At 35.1% G+C, this 12,900-nt stretch overlaps 1 protein-coding gene across 14 annotated transcripts in view; it reads right to left on the bottom strand.

The window, feature by feature from the left end:
• The window catches only part of CLASP2 (cytoplasmic linker associated protein 2), a 178,485-nt gene that overhangs the window by 90,861 nt on the left and 74,724 nt on the right, over nt 1-12,900 (bottom strand). For all 14 annotated transcript variants that reach the window (XM_032648259.1, XM_032648263.1, XM_032648260.1 and 11 more), the window contains 4 exons: nt 11,991-12,136; nt 9,069-9,204; nt 3,315-3,385; nt 176-235 (listed from right to left, as the gene is read on the bottom strand). In XM_032648259.1, the coding sequence (XP_032504150.1) occupies nt 176-235; nt 3,315-3,385; nt 9,069-9,204; nt 11,991-12,136 (413 nt within the window). The remainder of the gene's footprint in view (nt 1-175; nt 236-3,314; nt 3,386-9,068; nt 9,205-11,990; nt 12,137-12,900) is intronic.

The following is a 12,900-nucleotide window of genomic DNA, read 5'->3' as shown; positions in this document are numbered from 1 at the left end:
AGAAGAAAATCATAGCTGTAATGAATAAGAGGAGCACCACAGCTTTAAGGGAAAATCAGTGCTAATAACTTTTAAAGCAAAATGAGAAATAATGCAAAACCAGTCACATCAATTTCTAAAGAACCGGTGACAATGGGGAGGGGAGGGTGGTGGGACAGGAATAGTCAATGCATACCTTTCCAATGAATGAGTCTGCCACTCCTGCAACAACAAATCTAAAAATTCAAATGAACGCCTGAAAAATAAAAGTTAATTATAACTAAATGTCATAACATTATATTAAGTTATATTAATTTATAACTAAATGTTAACACTTTCTTCTATAATATTCCACTTTGCCCCCTAAATTAAAGCATAAGACATGTTTTTAGATATCTTTACTGTCAAATAATTAATTAATTTAAAAAATAAATTTCTTTATTTATTTAGCTTTGGCTGCATTGGGTCTTCGTTGCTGGGTGTGGTCTTTCTCTAGTTGTGGCAAGTGGGGGCTACTCTTAGTTGCAGTGCACGGTCTTCTCATTGCAGTGTCTTCTCTTGTTGCGGAGCACAGGCTCTAGGCACACAGGCTTCCAGAGTTGTGGCTCACGGGCTCAGTAGTTGTGGCTCACGGGTTCTAGAGTGCAGGTTCAGTAGTTGTGGTGCACGGGCTTAGTTGCTCCGTGGCATGTGGGATCTTCCTGGACCAGGGCTCAAACCCATGTCCCCTGCATTGGCAGGCAGATTCTTAACCACTGTGCCACCAGGGAAGTCCCACTTAACTTATTTAAGGCTCCAACTATTCCTATGCTTAATAGTTCAAAAAGACCTTAAGGGTTCCCCATAATTTTAACTTAAAATGTTTGTCAAATATACAATTTAACTTAATTTAAAAGATATTTACCAAACACCTACTGCGTACTATAAACTGAAGACATACAATGGTGACCAAGAAAGCTGGGATGGATCTTCCATTTCTACATTTGTTCCCTAAAATATATATGCAAATGATTCTTAATCAAGTATTTGGTGTTTTCTCCTTAGCCTTCTGGTTCTTAACTTCTTCAACTGTCTCGTTCTTGAGCTTTTGTTCTTTCTTGGCATCTGACGACACAGCTCTGCCCTGTTTTTCTTCCTTTATTAACACTTTCCCTCCACCTACCCTTACATAGGTGCCCACCTGGTTGGTGCTGATCTCAGCTCACTTCCCTTTTATTATCTTTTCTTGGGCAGTATCACTTGTACCCTTAGCTCTATCAGCTGTACTTCTCACACCTAGTCCTTTATCTCCAGCACTGGTTCTTCAATTCAGCCATTAAGTCAGAGTGTCAACCAGCTCACAGACATCTCTACACAGGCAGTGAGTGTCAACTCAAACACTACATACTGATACAGAACAACAAACTTAATTCTTACCCTCTCAATTCTACTCTTTGAGCCCATATGATACAGATTAGAAAAAAGAGAAACATGGAGGTTAAATTAATTTGCCCAAAGGATAGAGCACAGCCTTAAACCCTGGCATTCTGACTCTAGAGATCACAGTCTGAAGCACTTGACTTCACCTTCCTCATCCATATCCAATTATCAAGACTCATTTCTATATCTGAAATCTCCTGAATTTATTGAATAAAACCTCCTTCAATCAATTATCATAAATACAGCTCTAGTTCGGACCCTGCCTCTCTTACATGAGCTGTAAGAAGTCCTACTTAATTAAACCAATGCTTCTCATTGTCCCTTTTTTTTTTTTTTTTTTTTTTTTTTCCGGTACGCAGGCCTCTCACTTTGTGGCCTCTCCTGTTGCGGAGTACAGGCTCCAGACGTGCAGGCTCAGCGGCCATGGCTCACGGTCCTAGCCGCTCGGCGGCATGTGGGATCTTCCCGGACCGGGGCACGAACCTGTGTTCCCCGCATCGGCAGGTGGGCTCTCAACCACTGCGCCACCAGGGAAGCCCTCATTGTCCCTTTTTAATTGCTGTTCATAGCTGAAATAAAAACTAGGATGGATGACATTACCTCCTCACCAAAAACTGCTAATGGAACAATATCAAAATTTCTCTTCCTGATATTCAAAGCCTTCTATACTTTGACTTCAACCTATCCCCTTCTTCCCCTCAGTCAGCTTCTTTTCCTACTGAATCCTCCCATTTATCATGTGTTCTGGCCTCAGTGGTCTGTCCGATGGCTCTGCAGCACACAGCATAGCTTTCCATCTCTGTGTACATTATACCCCACTCTCTTCCCTTACAGGTATTGAATTGCTCCCCATTTTCAAGGTAATTTTCTGATGCATTTCCTGACTTCCTCTTCTCTGTCACATTCCTATTTCTCCAATTACCATTTTCTTCAGTGTAAGACAGAGACTGGTAAACCTTTTCTGTAAAGGGCCAGATAGTAAATATTTTAGGCAGTAAATATTCTAAACTTTGAGAAGCACATACATAGTCTCTATTTTATATATTTTTCTTTCCCCCTTTTTAACTACCCTTCAAAAACGTAAAAAACAGTCTTAGCTTGTGGGCCATAGAAAACTAGACTGTTGGACAGATTCGACCAGTGGGCTGTTGTTTGCCGACCTCTGACATAAGAGAGAGGTAATTAAACAACTGTCCCAAAACTCTGAATCACTTACAGGTAATAACGATGGCTTATTTTTCCTAACATTCAAAGTACTTAAATAAACATATTTATCAAACAAAAAAGGGGAAAGAGTTCTTTACAATTTTCTTAAGTATCCAATGCACAAATCTTGTTTTTGCTGTCTTTATTATTCGTGGAGATAGTGATGATATTAAAGATTGTAGAAACCATAAGGAGAGAGAGAGATACTGACAGACTGACGTGTTATGGCTGCATACTCTGTGCCAAACACTATGTTCAATTCTACCACTGTGTTTCTCATTTAACCCTCACAACTCCATGGGGTCCACATTATTAGCCCCACTAACATACGAAAACACTGAGGTTCAGGGCAGTTAAAATAACTGCCTGCGGTAGGACAATCAGTCACAGTTGTAGGACTCTAGGTAAGGGCTGACTCTAGACTCCATACTCTCTGAAAACCAAACAACTAGTGGCCCAAATAAACCAAACCTTAATAGGATAAAACTGAGAAATGTGCATAGCCATAATAAGCACTTCGTTCCTTTTTCCCTTATATAACATAAAAATTATGTTAAATTTTATGTTAAATTTATGTTAAATGATTAAAAAATTTTAATAAGGTTTCTAGAAGGCAAGAAATTGATGACAACTAATTTTTGCACCCAACTAAGAACTAAACATAATGCAATATCCAACATAAAGCTATAGTAAGTTTTTTCAAAACTTACCTCCTTACAGGAACTGATTTTGATGTGCAATTGCTTGTTATTAAAGGTATAAGTCTGGGTACATGAGTATGCTGAAAAACATATTTTAGAAGAGGTTGAGAAATACTGTGTACTTTACATAATCTCTTCTTCTATTTGCCTTGCATTCAAGTATTTAGCTATATTAGAACAGAACAAAAATACCATAAAATCAGGTTTTGAAAGAAATTAAGACCAGTCAAAAAGTTTCCCCAAATTAAAGTAATAGTAATGATATAGTTTCACAAGGGCAGATGTGATTGTAATATTAAATAATAAAGACAAGTTAACTGTATAACTACAGAGAACTGTTAGGACAGTGTACTTTGAGGGGATGGAGCACTAAGAGGGACCAGGCATATACTGGTCTTATTTTCTGACATACTGCTACTGCTGGAGAAGACAGTAACTGCTGTGTCATCAAAGCAGGTTATCAGAGTGAATCTACATAACTACTGTGAATGTACTTTGAAATGGTGATTTTAATTGAACTTTCATCCTGGCTGAACCACAGCTCTCTAGAATTCAGGTAAAGGTCAGTATATACAATCTTCTGGTTTCTACTAGTAATTCTTATGTTCTTCTTTAGTGAAGCAAACACTAAAAAGTTCATAATTGACACAAGAATAAAATAGTAACCTAAGCATACGTATTTGATGTTTTTGAACATATTTGAACGTATTTGATGTTTTGTATTTGAAAATCTCCTATTTTTCTTCTGAGCTAATGGTACAGGTTGGGTTCTCTAGGAGGCAGGCTCTGAGATGGAGTTTAGCATTCAGGATATTAAGAAGTGCTCTTGGGATCAACACCAGTGGAAGTGAGGAGAAGAAAGCAGGAGTGAGCAGAAGAAGAAATCAATCTGTGATATGGCCCAAGGACATCTTTGCCCAAAGCCGAAGCTTTGGGAAGCTCTGGAGCTAAAATGGTCCTTCAGAGTAGTCTCAAATTGGTCTAAGATAGCCACAGCACTATACTTCCACATCAATCAGTTATTAGATATGGGCCATAACCAGGAAGGGGCAAGACCTTGGGAAAAGCAGCTCTCTGCAAGCTGAGGCAATCCTTGAAGAGGCTGGCAGCTGAAAACTGTCTGCCCACATTGCTTCCAGTCCTGGGGAAACAAGTCTTTCAGTGAAGGAGAACGTGAATGGCACATCAGTGTGTGCCACAACTAACTCAACCAAAATTAGAGGGAAAACTTTTTTCAGTTCCTACAGAGGGAAACCACCCACAGACCTGAAGTTGTTCAAATGAGGATAATGCAACACAGTGCTGACCTGAATATTATTCAACTGTTACATTCAGCGTGGAAGGGCTCTGTGGACCCGGCTCCCTTAGAGCATCCAGAAGAACCCATCCTCAAACATTACTGTGGCGTTAAAGCCCAAGGAGACTCCCTAGCCACAACATACTACATAGGAGGTCTCATCTACCTTCTTCCTCCTCTCTCATAACCTCCTCAAAACACTACTGCTGACTGATTAACCCACATCCAACACAGTGGCAGCGATGGGGCAAAAGACTAACCTAACTATTGCTACACCATATTCGGGGGAGCTATACCAAAGGAAAATAAAAAGTGACCCTCACAATTACAGATGACGCATTCAACCAAACACCAAGTCAGAACCTGGGAAACAAAATATAGAAAACAGGAAATAATGTAAAACAACAACAACATAACACCCGATTTGTATTTTCAGTGAGATCATAAGATAGTAAGTAGAATTTAAAGGAATTTTTCCTGAGAACATATACAGCTGTAAGACAGAAAACAAAAAAATATTTAGGAAATGATAAATGACAAACAGAAGCAATAAATAAATGATCCATGAAAACTAACATAAATTTAAGGAAACTTCATTTTAGTCAGAAATCTGGCTCCACTATGTAAAGAAAGCACTAATGAAAGATGACCTACTCCAAGGCCTGCCGTGAGGGAACTCCTGACACAGAGACTCTTCTATAAAGCCTCCTAAGGTGGTGTTTTGTTTTAAATTAAAAAATCAAATGATATCTAACTTATTATAGAAACAATAAAAAGTTAAGAAAACAATTGAGTGAAAAGGACATAATTCTGAGGGAAAAGAAATGTGAACCTAAAGTCCAATTTTTGAGTTCTTGTATAAGGGCAAAGAAAAGCCATTTTGAAATATACAAAGAAAAATATATATGAAAATTGAGAACACACTAAAATCAAACAAAAATTTTAAATGGGAAGAGTTTCCTAATAAAGATTGGGCAGGAATAAAGGCAGCAAAAAAAAAAAAAAAAAAAGCAGTTAATTTCAATTGCTGAAAATGAAAATGTCTTTGGCTCAATTTAATTTAATGGTTAAGGGGAAAAAAATGACATGAATAAGATAAAATATATACTTTTTAAAAGGCTGGGGAAGTAAAACAGAGGTTTTATTCCTGACACTGACAATGAGTAAGAAACTTCTAAGAAAACAATGAAACAGGTAAGGAGCAAATACAATGAACATAAAACAGAAAAGACAGGAAAGAAAAAATACTATTTCAAGATGGTAGTAGTCAAAAACTTTCACCCATAAAGTACATGAAGCAAGAATTGTTAGGAAAATAAAGTTGATAAAAACTAGAATCAGAATTTGCCAGATACAGCAGTTTTTTAAAAAATGAGACCATGAAGAATTTGAATAATAAACAAACTAGATTTAGTAATGAATAAAGTACCCTATAAATGAACTTCATACTGTGCAAATACTAAAAGACTATTTAATTTATGATGTATTAGGATACTAACAAAATTCAGGTTATTCAATGAAGAAATTGTATTATCAGAATATCATGAGATTACAAGATGATAAGAACAACAAAAGAACCATCTGAAAATGCAAACAATATCCTTATGTAATTCAAAGAGAAAGTGGAAATGGAAATTACAAATGATTGAGAGTTATAAAATAAAGAGAATGTGATAAATCTAAATCACTGGATGCTGCTAATGCCAAACTCAGAAGAAAACATTATAATAAGAAAGTGTTATTATAATATTAAACAACAAAAACTATGACAAATTATCTAAGGATATACCACAAAAATCTAGGGGGAAAAAAAGAGGTAAGCCACAGCAAGTCAAAGAAAGGAATTAAGAAACACAAATGTAGAAACTAAAGAACTAGAAAAAATTAAAGAACCCCATTGGTACCAATAAAACAAACTTGAAGCTTATAAAAAATCCATAACAATACCTCTAGCAAGTGTTTTTTTTAAAAAAGAACATATAATAATATAATAAGAAAAAATGGCAATATAACCACAGTGGAAGAAACTTTTTTTTAAATTAACAGTATACAACCTCATGCCAAAGAGTCTTAAAATCTATATGAAATAGATATTCTGAGAAAACACAAATAACCAAGAATACTTCAAAAAGAGATGCAAGAACGCCCAGTCTAAACCATTAGAAATGTTATTGGATAACTTTGAGTCAGCAAACCCTAATAACAAAATATGTTAAACAACAGAAAAATTACAGAAAATTCTACAAAAGACTCATATTAAGTAAATACCGAAATCTTAATTAGCCAACTGCATCTAGCAGCATCATATGGTACAATGATCAAGCAGAATTTAGCTCATGAATGTACAATGGATAAATGAAAAGAGACAACCATTTCTAAAGATATTAAAGGGATATATGACAAGATTCCACATCTATTGCTGACCAAAATTTAGCAAAATAGAAATAGGAGGAAATTCTCATAACCTAATGTGAAGTATCGAGAAAGTTATCCCAGACATATTTTAAAGCACTCCCATTAAACACAGGGATAAAACAAAGATTTCAATAATTTCCACTATTTTTCAACACTGTTATGAAGGTGCCAGATTTAGTGAAGCTTACAAAAATATTAAAACAGAAAGAAATGAACATTTCCATAGATAGATTCATAGATTTCTTCATAGGCACTGGATTTAATTGCTGAAAAAAACCTTCTGGTACAGCAGTATTAGAAAAAAACATCACTTAACAGGAGAGGACAAACTGATCACAGAAACTGAAAAGGCATTTAAAAAACAGACCCATATATTTAGGGAAATTTACTACATGAAAACAGTGGTATTTTAAGAAAAGACTTAACTGTAATTCACTACGTGCCACTGGGTCAAATGGCTTTGTATTTGGGGGAAAATGAAGTTAGATACCTGTATTTCACACAGAAATAAAACTGAGTTAGACCTAAACCTAAGAAACAAAATCATGAAAGTTTTAAACAATTGAATATTTTTATAATTGAGAAATGGGGAAGGTTGTTTTAACTATAACAAAAACCACAAAAGGAGCATTGTCTCAAAGCAAAAAAATTTCAAAGTTCTATATATAACAAACGATAACTTAAACAATATTTGAAGAATTGACAAACTGGTAGAAAATATTTGCAACACAGAATTAATTTACAATCATCCTTCAGTGTCCACAGGGGTGGTTCCAAAATCTGTGGATGCTCAAGTCCCTTATATAAAATGGTGCAGTATTTGCATAAAACCTAAACACATCCTCCTGTATACTTTAAGTCATCTCTAGATTACTTATTATAGTTAATACAATGTAAATGATAAGTAAATAGTTGTAATTACTGTAAATGTTCTATAAATAGATGCCAGCAGGAGGCAAATTCAAGTTTTGCTTTTTGGAACTCTCCGGGATTTTTTTCCCCCCAAATATTTTTGATCTGAGGTTGGTTGGACCCACAGATGCAGAACCCATGGATAAGGAGGGCTGACTGTTCTTAAAACATATAAAAAAGGCCTTAGAAATAAGTGAGGAAAAAAATGCACAAAGTATAAACTGGCAATCCAAAGAAAAACTATTAAAGGAAAAAAAAATACCTAATGTCTCTAATAATGCAAGAAATGCAGAGTAGAACATGAAATAATATTTCAATTATTAAATTTTTAAAACCTTTAAGATACTAATAATGCTCAATGTTGGTAAAGGGTGGAGGGAAAGAACTTCATAAACCTCAGGGAGAAGAATGGTGAGGACAATTTAATATTATGTTCTTTAATAGAGAACTGATTTAGACATTAAAAAGAATTATATGTATGGACAAGGGAAGCTGCCCAAGTACATGAAGTTTAAAAAGCAAGTGTAAAAAAACATTATTTTTACATATATGTAAAATATAAATGCTACATTTACATTTTGTAGTAAATACAGTTTGTATAGGCAAAAACAGAAGTTTGGAAAAGTACATACTGAATGGCTAGTGTGGTTATTTGCAGAAGAGCAGAATTCAAGTGTGGAAGATTTATTCTTTTTAACTCTGTTCTTTTGGGCACCTTCAAGATGTGGATGATGAGAAATATTAAGAATTTGTCTGTCATCTTTTACCACTGCCTGTAACTTTTTTATTGTTTTACATTTGCCTGCTACCACCTATAACATGGTTATACACACACACACACACACACACTCACACACGTACATGCATATTATGTCTATTATATTCTGTATGCAAGCATGTTTACTTTGTAATCCTCTGTACTATTTAAATGCTCAATAATAACTGTGTATTACTTTTATTATCAGAAAAATAATTCAAATGTAATTTTCCTTTGGGGTTTAAAAAAATACTAATGATTTATTTAAGTACACTGAGAGAGAGACATACAGACAGAGAGGTGGACAAACACACAGAGAGAAAGATAGAAAAAAGAGAAGAAAAGAAAAGAAAAGAAAAGAAAGGAAAAGAAAAGAACCTACCCGAATTATGAATCTGATTGCTGCACATCCAGAAGTTGCCATGACTTTTGCACTATTGGGGACGAGATTAAAAAGTGTAGGTACAATGGCTTCAGCGCCATGATCAAACTTGTTTCCCAAAACTGTTGAAAGATGGCTATAAAGGAAGACAGAAAAATGTTTTTTAAAAAAATAGTTTAACATTAAATATAGGTAGGACCATACAATTTTAAAATATTCTTTTACTGAATTAACAAAATTTTTATTTTAACCAGTTCCAATGGCAGAAAAACAAAAGAGAGAAAGGCAAGTGCAGATATTACCTATTTCCTTCTTTTCCCCGTCCTTTTACTGTCTAGTGCAAAGTTGAAATTTGGCATTTTAACCATCTCTTTGCAATGGAGAAGTCATCTGATCTCAGAATTTAACCATTAACATGACATGTAAAACACTCAGCTCTGACTGTCCTGAACTTTAGTCTTTAACCATCGGATATTTCCATTCTGATGCCCCAATATCAATCTTAAATTCAACATATTTTACAAATAAGTAAAATCTTTCCCAAATCAGTACTCCTCTATTTCTTTCTTTTTTTTCTTTTAATTTTATTTTTGGCTGTGTTGGGTCTTCATTGCTGCATGCAGGCTTTCTCTAGTAGTGGTGAGTGGGGGCTACTCTTCATTGCATGTGTGGGCTTCTCATTGCGGTGGCTTCTTTTGTTGTGGAGCATGGGCTCTAGGCGCATGGGCTTCAGCAGTTGTGGCGTGCAGGCTCAGTAGTTGTGGCTCGCGGGCTCTAGAGCACAGGCTCAGTAGTTGTGGTGCATGGGCTTAGCTGCTCTGTGGCATGTGGGATCTACCCGGACCAGTGATCAAACCCATGTCCCCTGAATTCGCAGGCGGATTTTTAACCACTGCGCCACTAGGGAAGTCCCAGTATTTCTCTATTTCTATTAATGAGAAATATTAATATTTCGGTCACAAATACTCCCTGACATCTTTGGTGTAGGATTTCAGAATTCTTGATTGAAAACAGAACTCTACCATACATTGATTAGTTGGGTGACTCTAAGGACATCTGTCTTCTCTTTCCAAATCTGTAGTTAAACAACTAATCCAGGCTAATTAATTTAATATGATTTTGGGTAAAACACTTAGGAAGAATGCTGTAATTACAGTTCTGACAATGTTTGTGGAATTATTTAATTTCTATATACTTATATCTTATTTAAAATACATGGTTGGGGTACAGTTAGTTCCAGAATTTCAGGTTCCTGGTTCAAAGAGGTACTCAGACTCAGACTTACTTACTAGTGTTCAGTTATACCTTCAGTTTTCCCATGTGAAACTCAAATCAGAAGCAGAGAGGTGCCACCTGTGCCCAGATGTTGCTGTCTTCCTTTAAAGAGTGTAAGAGTTTTGTTCTGGTAGGCCAGTGATGTACTTTGGAATCAGCTTGATCCTTATAAGCTTACTGGAAGGGGTGGCCTGAGAATACTGCAGAGTACTCAGCCTCCAGAGTAGCCTGAACAGTCCTATTCCTATACAACAGCCTTTCTGGGGTCTCTACTGAATGCCCTGGGTGTTCAACAACGTTTCTCCAGTCTGGCTCATCAGAACTTGAACCTCTCCCAGCCCAGGTGAACTCTGGGAATTGCTGTTTATCTTATAGCTTCCAGTAGTTCTTTCCAGTCCTCAGGGAGTTGTACCTTTCACAAGCACAGATTAGTATTCAACTAGACTCATGAGATCCCCTATGCAGATTTCTATAGCTCTTTTTCTGAATGTCTCTCCTCTCCAGTGTTCTGCACTGCAAATTTTAGCCACTTCAGCTTTCGGAACCTCCAATCTGTTTCTTCTTCAACTCAGTAAGACTCCCTTGCTCTGCCTGCGTTCTCCCTCCCTCTCCACGGTCCAGAAAATGCATCCAGGTCAAAACTGTGCTGATCATACTGTTCAACTGACTTGTTTGTTTCAAGAATTACACTCCTGCTCTGCCTGCTGTCCATCATCTGTACACAGTTGTCTTAACATATTTTCTCCAGTTTTCTGCAAGGGGGCTAATCCTGTACCAGTTGTTGCATCATGGCAAGAAGCAGAATTCTCATCACGGACTATTTTTGAAGGTTACAATTTGTGGATTTTTGTTTTGTTTTTCTATCAAGAGATATTCAATTATTTTGGTATACTTGTATCTAGCAATCTTGCTATATATTCCCTTAATTATAATAATTTATCTATCAATTCTTATCATTTTCTGCATGGATAGTTATATCATTTGTTAATAAGGGCAGTTTTGTTCCTTTTCTTGCAATCCTCATAGTTTTTATTTCCTGAGGGGTTTTTTATTTGTTTGTTTATTCTGTTCTGACTGGGACATCTAGTATAATCCAGATTATGAATATTAATAGTAGGCATCTTTGTGTTCCCTCTCTTCAAAGGAATACAACAACATATACAACAAAGTATTCTGGTCGGGAGAAGTGGTAAAAGGAGTTTAAGTGTTCTACCATCCTTAAATTTTAGAAAAATATAAACATATAGAATAGGTTTAGACTTTGATAAGTTAATGATGCATGTTATAATTCCAAGACAACTGCTAAAATATCAGAAATAAAAAGCTTAATATCCAAATTAGCAAAGATAAAGTTACATATAGCCAGTTCTCAGACCCATTCACTTTCTTCTTATACTCACAGAGTTAGTGACCAAAAATCCACCAGTAGATTTTAGACATATAAACATATTTTAAGGTTGGTATAAAGTGCTATTAAGAAAGATTTTTTTTAAAATCACACAAATTTAATCCTTATATATATGATTTTTGGAATATATATATGCTTTTTTGGGGTTATCCTGCTAATGCTTTACTGAATAATCACTGAATCAATGAGTACAAAATTCATTCATAAAAAATACTCATCACAAAAAAGAATATACTTACGCCACAGTAATGCAAGCTTCTCTAACCACCTGGGATCTAAGATCCTTAGCTGAAAGTTTAAGTGCTCCATCCAACAAGCGTAAATGTTGGAAAAAGCAATCATATTGTGCAGCTCCAGCAACAAGCAATGATCGAATTTTCTTAAGCTGAAATAAAGAGAATTTTCATTACTGACATTAAAAAGTGGCCGTGCAAAAAAAAACTACCTAAACTTCACTACTGGAACAAAATTAAAATTTTTTTCATTATATTTCATTATATATTCAGACATTTTAACAGCATTAAATGTATCTTTATTAAATAAACATGCAAACAAACAAAAAAGCTTTCTGGAAAAGAACATTATAGATTTAATTATATGCATAATAGACATGTAATGTATGAGTAGGTAAGTAAATTTTAAAGTTTTAAGGGAGTCTTTTCAAAATTGTCACAAAATACACATTAAAATAAAGTTTACCATTTTAACCATTTTAAAGTATACAACTTAGTGGCAATAAGTACATTCAAAATGTTGTGCAACCGTCACCACTATCTACTATGAAGCCTATTTTTAAAAGAACCAAATTTGTAAACTATATTCATCCATAAGCAAAAGTAAAAAATCAAAAGGATCAACCATTAAGTCATCACCATCTCCAATATTTTAACATTATCACACTTACTTTGTGACACAAATAGCTCTTTCTCCCTATTTCTAAACCTTTAAGAATAGGATTGCCAAATGTTTTCCATATAAACATCATACATACCTAATAAAATTAATCAGTCAATTGAGATACACTCAGGTACACATCTGTGCTCACACATACAAGCTAAAAGTTTACCTATCATACCCATTATTATGTATAATTTCATATTAAATTCTGTGGTTTTCTAAATTTTTAAAGATATCTTTAAAGTTAAAGAT

This window comes from Phocoena sinus, chromosome 11, assembly GCF_008692025.1.
Source record: "Phocoena sinus isolate mPhoSin1 chromosome 11, mPhoSin1.pri, whole genome shotgun sequence".
Classification (NCBI taxonomy): domain Eukaryota; kingdom Metazoa; phylum Chordata; class Mammalia; order Artiodactyla; family Phocoenidae; genus Phocoena; species Phocoena sinus.
This window is presented reverse-complemented; position numbering and strand designations above follow the sequence as displayed.